Here is a 24429-nt window from a genome sequence, read left to right on the forward strand (position 1 = left end):
TATAGTTGCACATCCACTAACTATGTTGAAGCCTAGGTTCCTAAAACACTGAAGAGCCCTTATTGAGCTGAGCTTTGTAATTCAATGGAAAAGTGAACCTTTGTTTTGTCTCTCATGTTCACTAGCTCTTCCCATACACTCTCAGTTATTGCTAGTGTGGGGAAATTGGCCCACAGAGGCAGCACACTAAAATCTTCATTCTTGATCTTGTGCTCAGGAAATAGGCTCAGGGATGTCTCTTCCTTGGGACGGCATACATTGAAGGCTTGAAAGATAACCAGGTCAAGGAAGAATGTCAGTTTGTTCTTCTTTTTAAAGACTTGGACATAAGGAAAGCAAGCCAATTTAACTGATTTTTACCAGATGAATGAACCATTGAAATCTGTACAATAAAACTTTTTTCTTTTTTTTTTTTTTTTTTTTGTTCCCACTCTTTTCACAGTTGAAATAACGCTGTTCCTAATAATACTGCAAAGCTCAGGCAGATGGAAAACTTCACTGAGTGTGGTGCTGGCTGCCTGCCCTTGTCTGAATGTTAGCAGATTAAAAACCTCACCAACAATTTACCACTAATTGCCAGATAGAACATCAAGCAAAAACTGTTCTAGAATCCACCAAGGCACTTGGGTCTGCAATAATGGCATAATCAATTAATTTGATGTTATAAACGGGTAGTGGCTTTACAATGTGACTTCTGCTGAAACCGTAATTTTCTTTATAAATCAGTTTTAAAGTACAGGTTTTGCAGTCACTTTAAATCTGCGAAGCAGGGAGGAGTCTGTGTTCATGCGCTATTGTTATATGTGATATCCTGTTGATTTCCAAGTCTGAAGTATACAAATCCTAAGGAGTCTTCCAGGTTTTGGCAGGCTGAAGCTGAGTTATAATACCAGCATTTTGGAAATATGCCTCCACAGTGTGTGTTTATATTTTCTCTTAGGGCTGTTCTGTGTTTTGCTTAGTTTAATGTTCTAGTACAGAAAGATTTGTAGCCTTATGTGGGAATGAAGACCAGTGTCTAATAAACTGTAGGCTTCTGTTCCTTGCACGGGGATAACTTTCACTTTGGTTACGCTGTGGTAGAGATGGTGAGATCTACGGTGAACCAACTGCTGCAAGAATGTGCAGAGTTACCTTCTTGCTAGACCTAACCATAGGCTTTTCCAGAGTTCCCTCAGCTTCTACTTCAGGTCACGTGAAAGGTAGCCTCATTTTATGTAAGAATTTATGAAGCAGACAGACTAATTTTTTTTTTTTTTATAGTAGTAGTAGTCTTTTAAACAACTTGGTGTACAAACAGTTGGGTTTTTTAATTATTTTTTTAATCTCCCTAACAGCTCCTTATTTTTTGGCACTTGCATAATTGCGGTTTCACTCTGTGACTGTGAAACAGTGAATTACTGCTCACACAGGTCGACAGAGGAGTTCACTGTAAGAGTTAAAAATGGGAGTTGCTAATTAGGACACCATATCAGATTACTCAACTAAATTGAGAAACTGAGAAAATCTCAGAACAAGTGGTGCAGTTACACAATAGGCCACAAGGGAATGCATGGTGATTCAGTTAGATTTTTATATTTTTTTTGAGCAAGTAAACGTGAAACTTAAACATTAACATGATCAGCATTTGGGAGGGACTGTGAATGAGCAAAGTGTCTTCTCATTAAGTGCCATGCTCATCGCTTTTACTGGAATTACCATGTGTAATGCACAGACTGACAACCCATACTCTCTGATCTACCATACAATAGAGTTGGTTGAATGATGTGTAATGCTGGAGTAGCTGGGTCCTTCTAGGAAGGTTACAATTACATGGTATTATACATGATTTGCTATTATGTGAGCCCAGCTTCAAGACATAAAACTTGCAGGAATTTTTCCAAAGAAAAGCAAATGTTCAGAGGGTGTTTATCTTTAAAAGAAATTGTGCATTAATCCCAGGAGCCTCTTTAACTGGCAAAAACATGACCAGCAAGTATTGTCTCAAACATGGAACAGGGATGTAGCTTGTCCAGTAGGTTTCTCCAGTCAGCTATTCACCTCCACAGAGTTCAGTGAGGTCAAGATGAAACCCCACGTGGGTGGGTGATGGACGAGATGCTTACTCACCCCCTTCCCTATTTCTGCTGCTTCTGAGCAAGTTCCTGAACTCATCCTGCTGGGCTCTGGCGTGGCACAGCAAATGCTCTTTTCAAAGGAAAGTGTTGTATACTGTTTCCCTGCAATTCCACCCCCACCCCACCCCCCCCTTTTACAGCAGTGAGAACCAAGCTTTCAGGCCATGTGCACGATATACCTTCCCATGGCAGGAACGTTTAACAGTCTGAGCCCTGTCACACAGCCATAGGGGCAGGCAGAACAGCCATATGTCCAGTGCTGCCTTGTAGGTGTGCTCATTGCTCCCTTTCTGCTGGGAGTGAGAAAGAGAGAGGCTGCTACTTGAGTTTCCATCATGTCAGTAATTCAAAGTAGTCAGGGAGAGCTCTTCAGACAGAAATGTACTGCTCCCAGTTGCCGTGTGTCCCAGAGGGTGCTCAGCTCCTCCTCTGTCCTGGGTACAGCTGCTGGGAAGCAGGCACTGGGAAACGTGGTGGCCTCAAGGCTGAGCATCTCCACTTACAGAGTATCTGCTTGAGACAAGGACAAGCTTTCTCCAGAATACCCCCAGGAGTACTGGCAGTTCTCTTTTTTTCCAGGAAAAAGGGGTCTGTCTTTGTTTTTTGGCAGAATCCTGAAGGTCCTCTCAGAGGAGGGGCAGGATCACCAAGGTACACAATGCTTAATGCTTGCAGTGCCAGGCACTTCACTGCTGATCATCACCTTTCCCTCCATGTGCCTTTGTGTTCTCTCTTGGTCTTTTAAACAATAATAAGAAAAAAAAAAGTGACTTCAAAAGATCTGCACAGTTTGAACACAGTGGTAATTAAGCATTAATCATGTTGATATGCTTTACCATTTTTAACTAAGGTCTGTGGAAAGTACATTTCTCCTTTAACAGACAAAAACGATTTTTGTGTCAAAGAAGCATACTAAAATGCTGAAGCATACTAAAATGTTGAAGTGTTCATTTTGGAACGGCAGATGTTCAGTACGTTTGTATTAATAATCAATTATATGACAAAAGATATACAATTTGGATGTTGTCTTGATTTCCTTAAGTGGGGGGAGAGGGGAATGTAGTTTCTTCTACCAAATCAGTCTTAGTTGTCCTTGCAAATTTTCTTTAACTACAAATAAAATTTTCCTTCTTTGTTTTTTTATTCTGTTCATGCAGTTCATGTTTTTGTAAGGACTGTGCCAGGCAACGTAGTCCTTTGTGGCTTCCTCCCCTTTGACTTGGAAATTCATTTCTGTGCTACTGCATGCTGCAGTACAACTGCGCTTGGCCAAACACAGGCCGTGGGGTACGTGGCTGTGCCAGACCTCTAGACCGACTGCACTTCGTGTTGTTCCTATTTGTTCAAAGGTTTCTAGCAAACTACATGCTGGCTTTTACATCAATAAAAACATGGAGGTTTCGATTGTAGATGGTGTATTCCAATCAGCAATATACCTTATTGATAAGGTATTCCAATTAATCTGCCTGACAGACCAGCCCATGCAAATAAGCATGTTTGATATCTGAGTATATTTGTGAAAGTACTGAGAAGTTTGTGTTCAGACACTTAAAATGGGGACAATAGTTGGTGAAATATTTAGTAGTGAGAGAAATTAAATGCTTCGCTTGTAATGTCTGATGTGTCGCATCTATGTGTGTTTTGAGATACTAGTGCTTACCATAGGAAGCTGGGATCAAAACTGGTCTTTTTATGTGCTTTCTCGAAGCAAATGAGCAAATGGCTTTGTGGGGCCAAAAGATTGAATGCTCTGGCTCTGTGGGATTTAACTGAATTCTTAATAAACTTGAGGAAGAGAGGAGACGCTGGATTTGCAGATAGTTTGTGGTTTTAAATAAGCACATAAACTTCTGACAAGCTGTAGTTGCTATGAGCAAGCAGGATTTTTGGCATTGAACGTTTTTCTCATCCAGCTGGAAAACAAAACAAACCCCAGTTGTTAATGAGGCAATGTTAATGCATTCATCTTTGCATCCCTTTAGAATTAACAAACCAACATGAAGCCCCTTATAAGTGTAAATTACTCTGCAGAACAGTAAAATCCAGCATCCTCATAGCTGGTGCATTGCAGCTCTGCCTTTAGGAAACGCAGCATATTTAACCAAGACATGATGTTATTTTGCATTTGAAGAATCCATAGCAAATGAAAATTTAATCCAGACTCCCAGCTTGTGCTGAAGTGATTTTGTTTTCTGTTTTTTTACCTCGTGGCAGTCTCCCATGACAATCAACGGTAGTTCTTGTCCTAATGATGTCATCGTTCTGTCTCCTCACCGCTATTGGGGGAGACATACGGGCTCTCGCTATTCACTGGCAACTGCCTCTGCTTGCATTTTCTGCTGAAGACAGGCTGCATTTACTCATCTGATGTGCATTCACTTAGTTTGATTTGCCAGGGTTTTAAATATATTGTGTGCATATGGGTGTCCCTCTGATTATATAGAGGAAATGAAGAATGCTGTGACTGACGGGGGAAATGAACAGTTTGTTCACCAAGCATGTAACACATTTGATTTTGGTAGCGTGTTTATAAACATGCTGTATTTTAACTGAGTGATCTCATTGCCTCTGTGGAAGAGAGGTTATAAAGACACATGCTGGAGTCTTCATGTCTAGGGGAAAACATGGCCTTGGTAGCTCATGGAGAAAAATATGTTTATCACTGACACAGAATTTTTGAACTAGAGCCATTTGTGAAGAGATGAGAGGGAAGTATTATACTCAACAAAGAAACACTAGACTAAATAGTGCTAGATTGATTTTGAATTAAACATTTTCTTTAAATACAGTTTAAAAGGGAAAAAAAGATCTCTTAAGAAATAAACAAAAATCCCTGTGTTGCACTTGAGCGGGTGAAACATCACTAGGTGTGTCTGAATCAAACACACCAGCACTTGAACAATGTTTTGAATAACAAACTTTGCTACTCATGGTGACAGCTGTAATGGAATATATTTGTGTGGTGTGTACAAATCTTATGCTAAATGAACATGATTAAAGTGGGGAAGGACACAGTTCCGTTTCCCCACGTAATCTTGGCTTAGCCTTGGGCATACAACATCAATGTTTTTGTCCCCAAGGGTTCCCTGTCTTCTGTAGTAGTCATGCTGGCAATTTAAGAGGCAGTTTTTGTGTGTGCAACGCAAGTCAGAAGTGTTGGGGTTCTCTGATTTCAGAGTGAGTAGGTAAAAATGATTGAGTTTTAAGTGCATATGCAAGGGTCTAAGATACACAATGTGAAGCACAGTTTCCTTCTCTTGTTCATGACCCGGCATATGTACATGTATATATGCCACATGAAGGGGAAATGCATTCTCTTTTTCCTCACTGACGTTGCCTCTCCCACACAGAAACCCATACTCGAGCCATTTCGCTTTCACAGTCATGGCTGGAATGTAGTGATCAGTTTGCTCTGTAGGTACAATAAACATCAAAGTCTATAAAATAACTGATGTGCCTTTGGAGAAGTATGCAGCATTGCAGACCAGAACAAGTTGAATAGGCATATTGCAGGTAAGAAAATGATTAAATTCAGATGAAGCTTCAGAGATAAAGAGATGTTGTGACAGGGGGCGGAGAGAGAAGAAGGCCTTTTTAAAAAGAAAAGTTAATGTTGATGTCTGTCTGTCTTGTAGGTACGTACATTCTGACAACTGCCCTGCTGCCCCTGCTGGAAAAAGAAGCTGATGCCAGAGTGGTGAGTCTGCAATGCTGTTGAAAAGTGGTCATTTACTATTTTTACTATTCTTGTGACAGCATTTGTTTGGCTGTCCTGGTGATGTAGAATCAATTATGATGCTGTAAGCATGTCTAGAATTCTCTTGTATTTTGCTGACAACAGCCGCCTTCTCCAAGGCAAAGCTCCTGCTTGCTGTTCTCAACCCTTCTTTGGAAAAATGAGTAAAACACTTCCTTTGGAAACTTCCCCTTTTCCTTTTCCTGGGGCAAGTTATCTCTTGCAGAATAGTGCAAAATGCCTATAATAGGAGCGTAGGCTTCAAAGAACCTTACAGGTCTTGGTCTAAAACTGGAGAGCAGGTATATGTTTTAAATGAGATTTCCCAAGTTTTGTACAGTCTCTTGGTTTCTAACTAGCTTCTATGAAGGCTAAACAGAAACCACAAATAGTGCTATTCTGCTCTTTTCTTTCTCCCAATTACTTTTCAGAAGTAAAAAGCACAAAGTTCCTTAACGGAATCAACACGACTTCAAATGAAAATCACTTTCTGAAAAAATGCTATTCCTTCTTCCTCATCTCCAAGTATGTTCCACACTCGAGGAAAGTGCAAAGAGTTTGCAGAGAAATCCTTCTAGGAACTTCAAAATATGGGCTGAAGACCACATTACATGCATGAGTGTGATTGTATGGAGTTCCTGCGTTTGCTTGTCATTCATTTGCTTTTCATTCATTCACTTACAGATAACCGTTTCTTCAGGGGGCATGCTAGTTCAAAAATTAAACATATCTGACTTGCAGTCAGGAAATGGGACATTTGATGGAGTTATGGTGTATGCACAAAACAAGGTACAGTCCATGGGTTAGAGAGCAGAGCCCAGCACTCATTTGCTAGGTGGCTTACACCATCTGCTTTGCAAAAAGCCTCTTGTTTGCTATTGCTTTCCTGTTTTATCCAACCACACAGAGCTATAAACCTTCAGGAGTATGATGGCATGCCCTTATGAGTGTGTGCCATCTCATGCCAAGAGCATGGCTAGACTTTGATTTGATTTGATTTGATTTAAGTCTCAAGGGGAGAAACTGTCTTTAGCTGATGGACACTTTCTGCCTGCTTAGTTCTTAGCTACAGTCTGCAGCAAATAGATGTGGTCAGTAAAAGCAGTGTAACCACTTGAAAAGTAAGCTCGTGGCCAGCATATGGATTGCGATGACTACAGTGTTCTCTGACAAAATTATGCAATAAATCTAGTCAGGATGAGCAATGGTATATTTCTGCTATGCATAGGTGCCCTGCTATGGTGTAGTTTATCTCCCTGGGAACTAACTTGTTGGACAGGCTATTGAACTTGATGCTTGTCTGGCTCTTTTTGCTCTATCCCAGAGACAGCAAGTTGTCTTGACAGAACAATGGGCAAAAGCTCACAGAAACATCCATTTCTCTGTTATGCACCCTGGCTGGGCAGACACTCCAGGTAACATCTGCTTGACACTCTGAGTATATTTTTTTCTTTTCAGGATTAGTCTAATAGCAAAGAGAAATGAAACTTTCTGGTAGATTTCTCCAACAGGTGCAGTGATTTCTTGGCTACAAACTGGTGCTTGAAGTAGTTTTGTACTCCCTTGGTAGCTCTGTTCTGCACAGTGTCTGCTGTCTGTGTATACAGAGAATAATAACGAGCAATGAATGGTTCCAGCCCCACACAAATGCGCAGCAGAGCCATAGTGTGTTAAGCTAACCTTGAAGTTACGTTTGTGGTGGGACTGTTAAACGCACAGATAAGAGCTTTTGCCTCTGTGAGTACCAAGGTGCAGATGCTGGGAATTTGCAAAGGCATAGATGAAAATGGAGCACACACCATTGTGCAAGCCCTGTTCCTCTGCTCTTCCTCTAAACATTTATTGCTGTCAAGAAGCAGTGTGTTTGGCCAGACAGCCCTTTGCGTGAGCTGCAGCTGTTCTTCAGTGACTGTGTCTCAGCAGGCGGGCCAGCACCGGTTATCCAGTGTACATGTTGCGTTCCGCAGTATCTTACCAGCCCCTAACACCAAAGCTTGGGGTGCAGACTGGCAATTCCATCTCTAGGTCTTCCTAGGGATACAGTTTCCCACATTAATTTCCAATGACAGAAGCGTTTACCGATCCTTGAATACTGTGCTTCCTACTAAATAGCCTAGTATTTCTTTTTCTTTAAAATACATGTATTTTTACACATCCTTTGTGGTTTTCAAACCTAATGAACCATAAAGTTATCCCACCGTAAAGTTCAAGGACTATCCAGCCCCCAAAAATAAACAGCTGCAGGGGATGGGGCTTCAGTCATCACCTGTTGGACATAAGAAACCAGAGTTTAAACGTGAATTATATAGTTGGTTTAGATACTGTTCACAATACAGTTTTTAAATGCAATACTGTGACTGGTTTCCTAAAACTGGTGAGAAAATAAGAGCTAAAAATACCTGTTATTTGGTATTTCTGTTTCCCCCATGTCTTACTACTTTGTGGTTTAGAACGGAATTGGCTCAGGAACCTCTTCTGGGTCCTGTTCTCAGCTCCTTCTAGTGTTATCCCTGTAATTTGACCCAGACAAACAACTGGTGGATCATCTGGCAGTTTAGCAGTATTCCAGCACAAAGTCATACCCCTAGTTATGGAGAAATACTCATTCTCTTTCATAACTCTGAGATGCCTTATCTTCTCCCTACACTCACAATGGCCATTTTAAGCTGCCTTTTTTTGTTTGTTTGTTTGTTTGTTTTAAATCAAAAAAGTCTTGCATGGCAGACCACCGTTACTTTGTTATTCTTTCTAGCTGTGAGGTCGTCAATGCCAGATTTCTATCAGAGGATGAAGAACACTCTGCGCACAGAGGCCCAGGGAGCTGATACTGTTGTGTGGTTGGCAGTGTCATCTGAAGCAACAAAGTTACCAAGTGGCTTGTTCTTCCAAGGTAAGGGACAGTGTCTTATGTTATATAGCAGTGGAGATCCCTGAGCTGCCTGGACTGTAGGATCCCCATCTGGCCTGGAAGAGGATGGAGGCTCCACCAGGCAACTGTATTTCAAAGGATAAAGTATTTATCAAAATCATTCCAGGACTAAGGGTTCAAGTGAGCATTGTGCAACCAGAGAAAAACTGTATTAAGTTGTTATGTTCCTGCTTTTGTTCTCTAAAGTAGCTGATGGGGACTTCAAAGGATTTCTTTAGGGCGAGTTGGGCTTTTTAAAACGAAAATGGCTGTGTGCAGGACTGTGCCAAGTGGAGGTGAATCACAGCAGGCAAACAGCATCTTTTATGATGCTGGGAAACAAGCATCCTTCTGACAGAGCACTGGGGGTTGGCTTTGCTTTGACAGGCTCTTATTCCTACTGTTTCATGCTAGTTAAAGCTGCCAGTTCTCCCTTTCTCTAACGCTGGGCAGAGACTTGAGCACAGTGGCATTTTTGGCGCTGTAAGCGTAGGGAATGGAAAATTAGGGTAGAGCCTTTCTTTTCTCCCAGGCAAATGACAGACACCTTAGTAAGAGGAGCTGGAAGCATGGATGTCTTACTGGTGATGCAGGTCAGTCCAGAAGGAGAAGGGCAAAGCTCAGGGTAATTGCTTACAGAAGCCCAGTACTTTTATTGGATGTGGCACTCAAATCCTGATTCACTGAATTTCTAGATGGAACATGCAGGAAACTTAGACTTTTCTGGAGTTGAGTTGACTTTGTGCCTTCTGTCCCCTCCCAGACAGTCACACAGGGTTGGCTGACAGATATCTTAACCTGACCTTTCTCATATCATCATGTGGTGCCTACAGAAACACTACATCCCAGCTGCTCCGTGTTCTTTGTGAAACCAGGCTTTGCATTTTTCGTACTCCTGTCACCTTCTTTGGTCATAATGCTTCTGCTCAGTTATTCTTTCTCTAGATAATAATTCCACCAGGCTCTTGCCTTTGACCTTTGTCTACTCCCAGACTTAGTAAAAAGGGAACACGCCTCGGCTCTTTAGAGGTATCTGTTGACTTTTGAGAGCTTTGGTTTTGGCATGACTGCCCTTAAGGCTGCAAGAGAAGTCCTGTGCCCGTGTCCCATGCTGATCAAATAGTGATGAAGTTGATTATTTCTCTCTCTTACTGCCCTTTGGAAGCCACAGCTTAGTATGGACCCTTCTTTGGGCCTTTTCAGTAAAGGGCTTTGTGTGCAGGAGCACTTTATCACAGACCCTGCTCTTCTGGTCCTAGATGGCCATTTCCCAAATAGCAACACCTTCCCTCCATTTCCTCTGTTCTCTTTTATTCTCTTCCCTTTCAGTGCAAACTGAAATGAGCTTTTTTTTTTTTTTCCTGAGGAAAAAAAAAAGGGAAGTGAGAACATGACTCCTACAACATTCTCTTCAGCTGCCAAAATAAATAAAAAATGTTTGCCAGGGTTCTGCTTTCCAAAGGCTTGAAGCTTCTTCCCCGTGATGCTGAACTTGGCTTTCACACGTAGTTCCCAAACTTTAGCACAGGCTACTGGAAGCACTGCAGTTAGGTAGGAAGCAGCTCATATTCCGTGACAGAGAAGGGAACATTCGTCTGCATGTTTCTCTCTTCTCAGTTTTCCATGAGCAGAGGTTACGCCGTGTGTGCAGCCAGTTACAATATTTGCTCTTAAGAGAGCAAACATCTCTGCTCCCCTGGGAAGCCCGGTGGAAGCCTGATAGGTTTGCAGAGAAATCTGCTGCCCAGTGCTGCAACTGCTTGTTCTTCTAGTCTCCTCTTGAATCCCTCTTCTAGTCTCTCTCTAGTAGGTGGCTACTGCAGAAGCTGGACTTATTAAATAGAGTAACAGTGCTGTACCAGCACCCTGGTTGTTGCTTCATACATGTGAGAACATTGTTGTGGGGTTCCCAGGACCTAGATATTGTGGTTTTGGAGAGAAAAATCCCTTAGAATGGATGATGATAAAGTTGTATTTACACAGAGGGAGCAAGGAATATGAGCTCTGGAAAACCAATACAAAGCATCAAATTGAGCAAATTTAGCCAGGCATCTTTATGTTGGATGCATGTTATTTCTGGTGGCTGAGCAATTAGCAGAAATTCTTTAGCAATTAGAATTTAACCATTTATTCTTAAGGATGAAAGTAAGCATTTTGACATTGAAAATTTTGCAATGTCCTAGCTGGGGAATTTGTGTAGCACCAGAAACGTTATCCAGGAGGCAAGGAAAAACTGTCTCATGCTGCAAAAGCCCCTTCTGCCTGCAACAACAGTTGCAAGTTGTTGGTCTTTGTGTACAAGCGTCACACTACTGAAAGGATGCTGCCCTAACCCACAACAAGGCCATCCTTCGTCTTTCCTGTCCCTAGCTGCACATGAGGTCTCCCTCCCCAGTCTAAGTCATATTGTGCTAAAGCACAATGACTCTAGTTCCAGAATACAATTGAAGTCAGTTTAATTTCTGGTTTGGAGGATATGCTTAACTAACAGTGTTTACAGATACCTAGAAGGTAAGTTTCCTGGCTTCAAAGACCATGAGGTGTGTTTGGGAAGTATAGACCCTAGCAGAAAAATCTCCTTTGTGGTGGAAGAGATAGTTAAACAATTAAGGATTTTTAAATTTTTTGTCTTCCAGACAGGCAACCCGTCCCTACACACTTACCCCTGGCAAGCACGCACAGTCCACCTGAGGATGAGGAGAAGCTAATGGAGGTGCTGGAAGAATTCTCCCAGAAGTTTAAATCCGCTTCTCTAGGAACTTAGTGTCACTACTCAGTGCAACCACAACGCTTCTAATTACACAGGAACAGCGCTGTAGCGCGCCTGCTGTTGAGGGGAAGTAGGATGCTGTAGGCCTGTTAAAAATAGATTGTGTTCAGGTGTTCTCATCATGGGGCAGAGTGGTGCCTGCCATTTCTTTTTTTGCTGCTGCTGCCAAGTTTCTCGCATGGTGAATATGCACCTGCTGTCTCAAGACACAGTAAGGTTGTGTCCTTTGAATTAGAAGAAAAATTGGGAGGCATAAAGTAAAGCCCAAGACTTTGTGAAGTTACCCAAAATCTTTTAAAACAGCGCAGAGAAATGCAGAGGAGTGTACTTTCAGTAGCCCTCGTGGAAGACTTCAGGGAAGAAGTAGTAAATGTTTTAAACAATGTTCAACCACTGTATTTGACAGGGTGGTGACTTCCTTCATGGTACAAGGCTGACTGGGCTCAAAGCTATGACTGGGAATGCAGAAACTCTGTCTTGCATTGCCTGCTTAGTTTAAATAGGATTCCTTGCAGCCTTCAGTTTCTATAAATCAATGCTGGTATGCAGAAGCGATCTGCTTCCTCATGTTTAAACAGCAAGAATGTGGGAGCACTGCCAAATGCCTTCCACATTACTTTATGGAGCCAGGGCTGAAGATCATCCTGTTTATGTCAAGATACCATGAAATGGGAGGTTTCAACACATACCACACCCAGACACCCCCCAGGGAAATGGCTGCATGACTCCAGGCATGAAAAGAAAGAACATGTTAAGCCGTAGGTGCTTGCCGTTTCTGGGAAGGATCGAAGGGAATTGCTTTGTCATTACAAATGGATTAAGAGGGGGAGGGAACACTGGGAGGCGCAGGTTTCAGAGAAGTCCACCTCCTGATGAAGGGGTTGTATTTTGCCTGGAACTGTTTATTTCCAGACACAAAGGATGGGATTAATCTTACCTGACCTGTGAACATTTGAATTACTCATTGGGATTCTCAGTGTAAATCAGTAGAGAGAAAACAGACTTTTTCACAGTGTTTTGCTGGATCTAGTTTAAGAATCAACCCCTACATTCCTACATCTCTTTACTGATGGTGCAGACAACCAGCTCAGGCTAAGACATTCACGTGTGATTCATTTTTTGTCTTACACATTTCAGATTTACTGCAAAGCCAAGGTTATTAAAAGAAACAGTGGTAATACATGTTCTCCTGCACTGTTGCGTACAGAACCCAACCATGTTGCACTAGCGTTTTACACGTGGCTGCAGACCCGTGTGGTGGGACAAAAGGCCCAGACACAACTGTAACGCAGGTGTTCTCAAGCTCCCTGCAGTGACCGGTAGCTGAAGGGCAGGCTGGTGGGCAGCAGAGAACTCCTTATGTCCCCAAAGATATCCTACTGGCTGATGGCACTTACTCATTATTCGAAGACACCCTATTAAGTGTCAATTCAGAAAAAGTTCTTCTTTCAGCCCATTGTCGGTGTCCTTGGAAAGAAAGGATTTACTGGCAGAGAGGCACTGAAATACATTTTCCGTGATAAGCAGCGCTGGGACACGTCATGCTGTCACAGCTCTTCCTGGAGAGGCTGGATCAGCATTTGAACTATTGCTGCATTTTAAAAGCTTAACTCCTTCTCACACTGCAGTGAAAGAAAACAACTGCAAGGCTTGTAGAGATGTTTATATCCTAGAATTCCAGTATTAACATTTCACTCTTCAGTTACTAAAAATAAAGGCATGGCTGAAAGCATTTGTAATAACTACATTTCTCAATCCAATAGCTGCAAAGCTGAGAAGGACATTTGCATACTCTGTTTTTTAAAAGTCAAGTTGCTTCTCAGCTCTGCAGTATAGAAGAAAAATTTAATGACAGGTATATAAATAGTCCATAAAAATAAAAGTGCACAGTATATAACATATATTTTAGTCTACATTCTGTACTGATGTGTTTGAGTAGCCTATATATTTCTTTTTAGTCACAGCTTAAAAACAAGCTGAAAGTGTGAAAACCATTCTAATCAAAGTTTGGTCACAGTGTATAAGAGCCAGATACTATGGATTAAGAGCACCTGTGATTTATAAAGAATTAAAACACAGGCCAGCAATTAGTAACAAAATCCGGAGTCCCCCACATTGATACTATGGTCCTGATGATGCTTCAGCTCAGCTCTTTTCCCCAGGAGCGTGTGCCTGTAGAACCAGCGAGATGCTTTGCGTTGGTGCAGTTCAGGATGTCTTGTACCTGCATGTAAGCAAACGCATTAATTGCCACCTACAAAATTTTAGGCGCAAGAGAAAAATGGCATCCAGGGACAGCTCACCAGAAGCAGATGGTGCAAATTCTTGCTGAGCAGCACACCCTGAGGTGTCAGCACACACCTGCGTTATAGGAGCTGAAGGAGAAGAACAGCAGCTATTCTTACTGCTCTTCTCTTTCCACACTCAGCCCAACACTTGTGTCAGGCTCACACGGCTCTGACCTCAGGTGATGGTTGGTTTTTTGTTGGTTTTTTTTTTTTTTTACACATTCTGAAGACTTTCACATTTTTCTTCATGTTGTGAAGTCACTTGGTCAGAAGGTTTTTGCTCATGGGGATTTTGCACGGAGGAATGTGTTCCCACAGACCATGTGCAGACTCGCTTCCCCGAGTCCTAATGGGAAGTGCAGCCGGGCTGAGCGCAGTGCTGCGGAGGCCACTGAAAAATTTCTGTCGTGGGTGAAGGTTTTAGGAACTCAATGTAATGAATATCAGCCGATTTTGTAAACTGAATTGCCTCTTTTCCTAAATTTAATTTCTGGGCCATGTTTATTCTTTGTAAAGATGAATAAAAACCAAAATAAAACAAGCTGTGGCTGATTAAAGGTAACAACAGTTGTGTGTTTTCTGCCTTTGAATAGCAGGGCATTCCCATATGTACCTCGCTATTTCGGAGGAAACTGCAAATACGAACTGTTGGCATTTACAACACCCACCAGTTTTGTGCTGTCCTAAGTCTCCACACTTGCACTGTTCCACTCACTAGGAACAGGACACGAACAAAACTCAGGTGGGATGCTGAACATGTCCTATCTGAGCCCATAGAGGGGAGCTGTGCTATAGACTTCAGTGTAAAGAAACTGAAGTCAGTGCTGAAAAACTCAACATAAGCAATATATCTGGTGAGACACAGCCCTGGACCAGACACTGCAATTTTCAATTCAATCACTAATTGTATTTTTTGGGATGACAGAGTGTTGTTTAGAGCCACAGCACTAGGAGCAGTACTAGTTTTCATTAATTCAGTGCGTGGAGAGTGAAGACAGGCTTATTCTTTCAGAGAACAACCTGGTGGTGATTCACTCCAGTGGCAAAGGGCAGCTATTATATAAACCAGTTTAATCCACAAGTTCCTTTGACCCTGCCCTCTTCCATTCCCTGTGTGAGCTCCTTGCAAAAAGAAAGTGCCCCTGCTCATAACACCAGGTTCTACTTATCTAAAATTGGTGCTGGTGAACAGCCACCCCCTGTCACTGGCCAGCGGTGGGAAGCCTCAGATGTCTCCTGGCTCAGGTCAGCGTGTTTCCCTGTTTGCACGTCAGGCTCACGTGTCTTGTTTTGTTGGGAGAGGCAGCTCTGGCTGCATTTGGTCAGACACATGGGCTGATGACAGGAGATACTTTTGAAATGCAAATAAGACAAGTTGAAAACCCTGTATTCCTGCAGTCACGCTAACGGCACGGATCTGGACAACGCAAGAAAGAAGGCACTGAAAGGGCAAGAAGTCCGATGGGGGAGCAAGGGTAATGAAACTGGTAACGCTTTTGGGACCAAAAGTGACCCAATCCAAGAACTTCAGTTTCTGAAGCAGGTCAGTATTTATGTTTCTCTCTCTAGAGGGAGCCATCAGATAGCCCTTAGGAAAAACTATGTATTCTTGTGAAGGAACCTTGTTCTCTCAAGACAAAAGCTAATGCACAGTTTTACAAAAAAACAGCATCAACCTGGCCAAAGGTCTCAGCAGGCCAGATTGTCACCCTGCTCAAGAAAGCTCCAATATTTGTTATGCCAGTGGTATTTCACAGATTAAAACATCATCAGAAAAGAGGAAAAAAAAACAGCACTGGTGCAAATGTCAGGGAGGGAGCACCCAAGAAGCGGCATTTTCCTTGGTGGTCAAAAATCATCTTCCCTTTACTTCCCAGCTGAGAATCCACAGGTAGGCTTGAGGTGATGCAGAAAGCAGTGCAATTCATTCACTGCCCCAACACGCTGCGTCCCCTGGCTGCTCAGCGGCTGCCAGGTGCAGTGAGGATTCTTCGTCGCAAAGGAATGACCCCGTGTGCCCATAGGACACTTGTCAGTTTTATGAGAGCACGCAGAACAGGTAGGGGAAGAGGTCCAGTAAAAACTTAAACACCCAAATTCCTCATCACAAAACAACACACACAGAAGGAAAAGTATCAGGCAAAAGCTGATAGAAACTCATTTAGCGGGGTTTAACTAGCACAATTTATTCGCTTACATTGGAGGCACTTACTTACATGTTACCATACAATTAGCCGAAAAGATGGTCAAGTGGCTGAGCAGTATTCCTAGAAAGCACTGACCTGAACAACAGCCAGTAAGATTTTTTCATGTGAAAAAAGCCCTCTATTCTGAAAGACAACAAAGCCCACAAGATATTGGTCAGTATGGGGAACTTATCAAGCAGAGTCAGAAGCAACACTCATTGGAAAACTAAACCACACCTGAAACTAGTGGTAATGACAAAGATGGATCAAGTATATCTGTATACCCTTTTTTTTCCCCTGAAACTGTCTTGATTACTTGGTGGTGGCAACCCCGCAGAATTTTCCTGGGACAAGACAAAATAGAGCTGTTAATGATGGGTCTTTCACACCTGAAGGAAGCCCTGATCCATTGTAAAACTTTTTTATTTGGTTAATATCTGCAAAGGTGCTGAATTCAGCAAACAGGGATGAAAAAATTGTGTAAAGAACCTGGAAAGTACGAAGGAGATAAACCCTTTAATAAATTCAGATGATGTAATGTCTGGGGAACAAGTAACTGGAGAGAGGCAAAGCCTGTATCTGCATAAGGCCTGACACCTTTTCTGCACCATCTTAGTGGTGACGTGTCTCTTCCCCAACAGTTTAATGTCAGAGTACACACTTAGGGCATTTTTCACAGTGCTACTTGAGGTACATAAATACAGTTGGGTGATTAAACCAAAGAACAATTACATTGTGCATCACTTGTTTTGTATATTCTACTATTATTATTAATTATGTTATCTTCCTTTGCTGCCCTATTAAACTGTCCATATCTCAACCCACAAGTCTGGTTGCTTTTTTTTTTCCCCCTTTCGAGTCTCTCCCTCATCACACTTGGGGTAGGTGAGCGAGTGGCTGTGTGGTCCTAGTTGCCCACTGGGGTTAAACCACAACAAATGTTTTCAGCTTGAAAAGACTGAAGTTTGGGGCTCAACTTGACCTTCCTTCAGCCACCTGGACCACAAGTGGCTCAAGGCAGCTGCTCAGACACTGCGTATGCGAGCGCTGGCCGCCCCATTGCCTGCCTGAGCACTACAGATGCTGTTCATTTTAAGACCAAGAATGGCAGGTAGATGCTCTGAAGGACACTGCTGCTGCTTCCCCCAAGGAAACACCAGCTGAGAGAAAAATGAACATCAATTTTCTAAAGCAAAGAGCCGAGGAAGGCCAGTACTGTCTGTACATCCCTTTGCACAGCAGGAGATATCGCTAGAAGACTACTCCTGTACTGCATCAACCCTGGGGAAAAAGGGACTCTGCTCCATATGAGTGTGTGTGGGGTGCTACATAGTTTGCATCTGTACCAGAAGACACCCTGCCCCCCCTCTCTAATAACGCAGTTCATAAAAATAGCTCAGATTTGTTATTCAGCAACTAACACGGAAATAAGAGGACCAGGCAACAAGGATCCATTTTTGTGTGGATGTAGAAGATGAGACTGTTCCCCTAACACATCAGAACAGAAAGGCAGGTGTTTTAACTCACTCAACATCAAATCCTTCTTGTTTCATTTGGGAGGTAAAGGAATTACTTGAATTAGAGACACCTGTTTTCCCTTCATCTCTCTACATTACAGCTCTTAAGATCATAGCAAAGGGACACACTTGCCCTTCTCCACCAGCTTCCCCTTCAGCTTATATCACTTTCTAAGCCAAGACCAGTCTGTCCTGAGACTGCAAGATAAAGGAATGTTCAGGTTAAATTCAGATAACCCTGCAGATAGTTTAGTCAGAAAGAACAGCAAGGGAAATTTCACAAAATGAATTTGTATACCCAACATCCACCCATAAGCAACACTGAACCCACAACTGCTTGGAAGTGGGGGTGGCCAAACACTTACACAGCAGCCCAAACACACCTCGCTCTCAAATTTAGTCTCTTTTGGAAGTGGTTCCTCACCTTCGTTTGGACATTACATGTTCAAAAGGACTCAGCGTTGACCCAGGAGCAGATCCTCAGCTTGCTGGCTCCACTTCTCCACCACTGGCAGCACAATCCACGCTGGAGACCCGGGCTTGTTGCAACAGCGGTGTGTCTTCAGGAACAAGGCACTGCACAACGATTTCAGTTCACTTCGGTGCTGCCGTGTTTCTGCCACCATATGAGACTTTCCCTGCACAGCAAAGCAAGTCAGGTCTGCAGCCAAAAGGCCCTGAGCCCAAGGTGATGTGGAACAGTGTAGTCCAGCGAAGTTTCATACACCTTCTCCAGGTGGAATGAAATATTGGCAGGTGACTTGCTCATCTTGCATAGCTTCGTCAGCCAAGAACGCTTCAGTCATCAGAAAACACACACAAGGTGTAAGGAAAAGCTCTCCAAGAGGAAACAAGCATCTCGCTTCCGGGAGAGAAAGTGGGAGGACTTGGAAAACAATTATCATTCAAGCTGGAAAAGGAACCTTTTCAGTGCTGTGTGAATTACGTTTTAAAATATGCTTTAAAATATGCTCTCTAGAGGGGAACCAACAATGGGCTGTATGACCAGGAAAGCCAAAGTGGCATCCTTTCAGGGAACGTGACAGCAAAATGCTTAAGCACAGCTTAAAGGATGTTTGAAAAGGGAATTTTCCCTGAAAATACGTAGCAGTCCTGTGACACGCACACAAAAGTCCACTCACCCTTTACTGCAGCAGCACACCAGTCTAGAATTAATGCAACGGATGGTGTTAACCTTTTTGTTTCCTCAAAAGCCAGTTACTTGCAGGCAAACAGAAGAGAACCCTTCTTTTCTTTTGGCAGTACCACTCGAGGGAAAACACAAGGCTTCTCTAGGCAGCAATGTGCTCTGCAGTGGCAAACATCATGGCCTCCCCGCTTTCGCTGGGAAAGGTGCAGTCTGGAATGGGGCAGGACTGAGCACCCCTGAGGCGCTGTGTCACAGAGCACGAGGACTGCTTAAGGAGGAGGTACAGGAAAGCCCTGGGACTAGCCTGCTCTTCTGTTCTCTACGCCAACAAGGTACAAAGAGTTGACTCCTCAGAGAAGATGCCTTTGGAAAAAGCACCTTTTTTTTTTTTTTGTTCATTCATCCCAGCAATATCCTTCTAAAAAGGTAATTTAGGTCGATCCAGGTTTTAAAATTGTTTTTATTTTTAAAAGAAACCATAAAATATGACAATAGGACAATGGGTGTCATTCAGCAATATCAGTTTCTGGTCTATAGGGGAAATTAATAAAAACCATCAGCATTTTAAAAAATAAATATGACTAACCGTATGGAAAACAGGGAAATCGAATTCATCTCCAACAACACAGACAGGTATAAATGCTGAAATGTTGCTGAGCAAGGTAGAGGTAGAGGAAAACTAGATTTTTCAGACTTAAACCAGTTTTAGATCTGTCCCCCCTCCCCCTATGCACACACACCCCAAAGTTCCTGTTGCCAGTAATTTAATTTGATTCAGCCTGTCAGCCTCATCAAACTCAAACAGGTCTGTGTGCTCCTTGTAATGCTCTGAGACGGCAAAACTATTTCGGTTTTTGCAGAAACTAGTTGCTAAGCAACCTGCCCCCCTGGTTTTGCAACTTGTGCATCAAGGAAAGAGGCAGGAAGCTGGATTTTAGCTACTACAAACCAATAACACTCCCTCTGGGCGATGCCCGCTAGGACAGGTAGATGGTAGAGCCCTTTTAGGAACTGCAATAGTCCATCAGCTCCTCGGTGATGCACCCGGAGAACACACGACACCATGGCCGCAGTTCCAACACTGAAGAGAACGTGGTCCGCAGAAACATCCCAAATCAATAGGTACTCACTGCAGGGAGAGCCGATTGCCTGATACAGTATGTTGATACCCAAAATTCACATGGTAAGATACGACCCAAGAACCTTCTGTACAAATCAGCAAGTATCTCGACATGGTGAAATATAAAAACTAAAAATTGCACCGCACACGGATTTTCCAAAGAAACTCAGGACAACTGAAGTTGGATCGTACAAACCATTAGTTAAAAAAATACTTTCTTGTGTATTTTGAGAATAAGTGGAAAGAGTCTTCGTGCAAATGTTCAGCCTTGATCAAGCAGAGGATGTAAAACTGTTGTAAACACATTAGTTCCTTCTTCATCTGCTGTATGCACCCAGCGTTACCTATCTTCTGCAGTATGATTAGGGTTAGCAAATCTGTTTCTTCTGTAAATACCACCTTTCAGGTTCCACTGATGTACCATCAAGACACTACTGGTGTCATATCCCATAACTGTTAATACAACAAAATAAAACAATATAGTGAATAATGGTAAAAGATAATAAGATATAGTATAAAAAGTAATGTCTGAATAATTTCACTCTTTTTCTCCTGCTTAAGAGAGGCTACATGTTTAGAGGGGGAAGCAGCAAGTCTGAAGAAGTTTGCTTTCATTTTCCAGCACTCACGTCAGACTGATGGAGGATGACCAAATGACATTCTGTATGTCACTATGCTTTATGAGCCAGGTTCACAGCTGGCCTTGAAAGAAACCAAAAACCCCACACTATGTCACTAACTTCAATGATTAACATAGTCATAACCATTGTGACATGGGTTGTTTGTTTTTTTTTTCTTTTTTTTTTTTTAATTATTCAAGCTTTGTTATAAACTTATTCATTATTTTAGCTATTTCTTTACCTAGCCACACAAACTGAGATTTACCATGTCAAAATACAGTTTATCTTCCCAGAGGAAAAGCTACAGTGAGTACTTATCCCAGCCCCTTCGGGCAGCAGCTTCATAGACCAAGACCTCCACTGGGCAAAAGTTGATCAGTGAGAGGTCTCTTGGTGTAAGAAAGCAGGTAGGACACACCTGAAACTACAGTGGAGAGGAAAGGGAAATGCCATACAGGAGCTAGAGCAAGCTCCTCGCTCCTACCTTAATAACCTTGTCTGTCCCCGAGGTCAAGAGCCATCCTCTGGTGGCATCAAAGTGTACGTGAACGATGTTGTGCTTACTGTCGTGGAAAGTAGCTGTGGGCGCCCGCCTGAAGAAAGAGATCCGGAAATCAGCAAAGACCGTGACTGCAGGATTTTCCTCAAAAATGTTCTCTGTCGAATAAGTATTTGAATGCTGCTGTAAATCATCAATGCAGCAACCTCTTTGTAAACTCCACTTTGAGACATCTCCAGCCTGAGAGGCACAAGGGTGGAGGGCTCGCGTTCCCCCCAGCCCTCCCAAACACTGGAGTTTCACCCCACTCCAGCGCAAGCCGGCTCAGTGTCCACACTTACTCTTCATCCGTTATGGACTCGTGACAGCTGTCACAGACCCTCACTTCAAACTCGAACCCCATCAGCGGGATGGAGGAGCGCTTGGAGCTGCATTTGCCGCACACGGCTTTCCCACACTTCCGGCAGTGATGCTGTGGGAGACAACATGCAGAAAGACATCTTGAGCCACGAACCCACATCACTGCTCAGGTCCCACACACTCCACTGACTCAACTCAAGCAAGACCCAGTGAAGGCTGCAGCAAACAGCAAAGTGACTCTTCCAGAGAAGATGAAGAAGACGATGGGAAGGATGGGGATGGACTATGTAGCAGGGCCTGTTGTGGTGGGACAGGGAGTGGTGGTTTTGAACTAAAGGAGAGGGGATTCAGGCTAGACATGAGGAAGACATTTTTTACAAAGAGGGTGAACAGGTTGCCCAGAGAGGTGGTAGATGCCCCATCCCTGGAGACATTCAAGGCCAGGCTGGATGGGGCTCTGAGCAACCTGATCTAGCTGAAGATGTCCCTGCTCATTGCAGAGGGGTTGGACTAGATGAGCTTTGATGGTCAACCCAAACTATACCATGATTCTATGAAGGAAAATAGGCAACAATTTCAGAATAAATGGGGAAAAAAAATTCTTACTTTGCCGCTCTCCTCCATTACCTGGAGCAAGAAGCAGCTGAGCAACAGCATGGACACTGGAAGGTGCCAGATAAAGCTCTGCCCAGGCTAGGTGGACTCTACCTCTCTCTCAGGCTCCAGGTGACAATATATACCACCCAGTAAATCATCGCTGCCTCCACCACCTAGCATCTGTGGATGTAGTTGTGGGTCAGGACTTCTACACTGAGTGTGACCTGTGTTGCAGAAGATTTTCAACAGAGCAGAAGATAGAAGAAGGAAGTCTAAGCTGTTCTCTTTTTGTTAGCACAGCGAGAGACGGGAGCACTGGACAAAGAGCCCTGCTATGTGCGTAAGAGATATGTCCCTGCCAGATGGGCATCTGCCACAGGGCTGGGAGCTATAATTACCCCTGTCCCTGAGAGTCTCACTTTGGGCTTGTAGGGGATGACACCACCACTCAGCAGCATGTGACACATTAAGACATCTCCAAGTTGAGGTAGGACAGGGCTACATTGGCACAGTGTCATTCTGGAGTCCCATCCCAGCCTCTAATTATAAACATCTGCCACCTAATCATCTTGGTCAACTCCTTTGGCCATCTTTGGTCCCAGAAGCACAAGTGTTTCTGCATTTTGATGCTACCTGCCTCACGTTTTCTTGTGTATTGGCTGTGTATCATAGAATCACAGAATGTCCTGAGTTGGAAGGAACCCACAAGGATCATCAAGTCCAACTCCTGTCCCTGCACAGGACAACCCCATGTGTCTGAGGGTGTTGTCCAGTCTCTTCTTGAACACTGTCAGGCTTGGGGCTGTGACACCTCCCTGGGGAGCCTGTTCCAGTGCTCCACCACCCTCTGGGGGAAGAACCTTTTCCTAATGTCCAACCTGAACCTCCTCTGGCACATCTTCCTGGCATTCCCTCGGGTTCTGGCATTGGTCACCAGAAAGAAGAGATCAGCACCTGCCCCTGCTCCAATAACCTTGTGTAGAACTGCAAGGCTGCCTTGGTGGCCGCAGGACAGGCAGGCTCTGCAGTGATGAGCGTTACATAAAGAGAAGACGCGGCTCAGCTCTGCCGCAGACACCTGACTCCTCCAAGCTCCATGAGAACATCCCTTTCAGCATTTTTATGCTTCTCTCCCAAAAGTCTGCAATCCACAGACCTCTCCTGCTGGGCAGGAAAACACAGCAGCATGTTCCAAGCAGACCAACAAGCCTTTTCCAAAACAGCCTGAGCAGTTACAGATGTTTACTCCACCTCATTGAAAACAGTTTTTGTTCCAGGACAATCTCCAAAAATCAGCTGCAAATTTCTTTTTACAGCACATTCAACTAACAATATACAAAATCCCACATAGCTGAAGCCATGGAAGGTCCCAAACCAACTTAATCAGCCCAAGGCCTATACATGCACTTCTTATTGCGACTGGCTGAAAAGAAAAAAAATAAAAGAGGAAAAAAAAGTGTGCTCCTTCCAACCACAAAATCAAGCCTCATCAGAGGGGAGCTCACTGTCCTGCTATTGAGCACTCAGTGGAAGAACAAAGTGCAAATTCACAAGGCTTTATGGGGAAAAAAGGTTACCACTATTTATTATGAGAGAAAAGCCTAATTGCACCGTATTAACACACCAAGGACGCATACAAACCTGCCTGAGGCCTATTTTCTTACTGTCCCACATTTGCTTGAAGTTCCAGAAGAAAGGCTGGTCACATTTTTGACAGGAATCACTATCCAGCCACTCAGGGGTCTGCAACACACACACATAGACAAAGTTGGAGTGAGCAACAAACAGAAAAGCTTCCAATGGAGCCTAGAGACAGGACAACAAAGATGTATTGGGGTGCGGTAATGCAGCCAACTAAACTTAATTTAAAATCCCCATTTTCACAAGATGTCATTTTGACTGTTCTCTGGGATGTCTTTTTTGGCTCAGCTCTGAGCCCTGAAGGACACAGGAAGAACATTTCTTACCCAAATTGTGAAGCAGAGTTTGATTATAAGACCATAAAAATAACCCAGGAGCAAATGAGCATCTCCCACCTCCCCAGGTTTGGAATTAAGCATGTACAAATATTCTGTCCTGTCTGGACAGCATTTAACGCCTCTGGTGGGAACTGGGGGTGATTAGTATTTTCCAAAAGCCAAGCTACTCATCTGGAGGGAAGGAGAGGTATCTGAAATCCCAGCGATTTTTCATTATTATTTCTTTCTTTCTTTCTTTCAATACTGTAAAAGGCATTCCTGCTGCCAGAGGTATCTCTGCTACAAATCACACACAGGGGTGAACAAGATGAGATTCACCTGAACAAGCCTAAAACCCAAACCAGCTCTTTTCCCTGCTTTTACACAAAGACGATGGAAAGAAGGTCTTCCATTTCGTAACGCAGGGTGTAGCTTTGCACTCAGGCTATGGATAAAGAGGGTAAGAAGATTTAAAGAAAAGAAAGAAAATATTAAAGGCACTTCTGTCTCCTGCAGCTAGGTTTTGCTGTGCAGAATAGCATGGACCAGACACCCTATAGGGAAGTAAGTCTTGCCAGATCCTGAAAGAGCTCAGGAAACACC

General features: G+C 43.3%; 2 protein-coding genes across 12 annotated transcripts in view; one reads left to right on the forward strand and one right to left on the reverse strand.

Annotated features, from left to right (window-relative positions):
* The window catches only part of DHRS12 (dehydrogenase/reductase 12), a 30303-nt gene extending 15925 nt beyond the window's left edge, over window positions 1-14378 (forward strand). For 5 of the 6 annotated variants that reach the window (XM_005501846.3, XM_065052896.1, XM_065052917.1 and 2 more), the window contains 5 exons: window positions 5753-5814; window positions 6538-6642; window positions 7178-7268; window positions 8606-8743; window positions 11398-14378. In XM_005501846.3, the coding sequence (XP_005501903.2) occupies window positions 5753-5814; window positions 6538-6642; window positions 7178-7268; window positions 8606-8743; window positions 11398-11525 (524 nt within the window). In that variant the 3' untranslated portion in view covers window positions 11526-14378. The remainder of the gene's footprint in view (window positions 1-5752; window positions 5815-6537; window positions 6643-7177; window positions 7269-8605; window positions 8744-11397) is intronic. The other variant, XM_065052907.1, reaches the window with a different exon arrangement.
* A 4736-nt stretch (window positions 14379-19114) lies between these two features.
* The window catches only part of WDFY2 (WD repeat and FYVE domain containing 2), a 66991-nt gene continuing 61676 nt past the window's right edge, over window positions 19115-24429 (reverse strand). For all 6 annotated transcript variants that reach the window (XM_065052969.1, XM_065052944.1, XM_021286840.2 and 3 more), the window contains 4 exons: window positions 23510-23611; window positions 21253-21383; window positions 20897-21005; window positions 19115-20245 (listed from right to left, as the gene is read on the reverse strand). In XM_065052969.1, the coding sequence (XP_064909041.1) occupies window positions 20216-20245; window positions 20897-21005; window positions 21253-21383; window positions 23510-23611 (372 nt within the window). In that variant the 3' untranslated portion in view covers window positions 19115-20215. The remainder of the gene's footprint in view (window positions 20246-20896; window positions 21006-21252; window positions 21384-23509; window positions 23612-24429) is intronic.

This window comes from Columba livia, chromosome 1 (assembly GCF_036013475.1).
Source record: "Columba livia isolate bColLiv1 breed racing homer chromosome 1, bColLiv1.pat.W.v2, whole genome shotgun sequence".
Lineage (NCBI taxonomy): Eukaryota > Metazoa > Chordata > Aves > Columbiformes > Columbidae > Columba > Columba livia.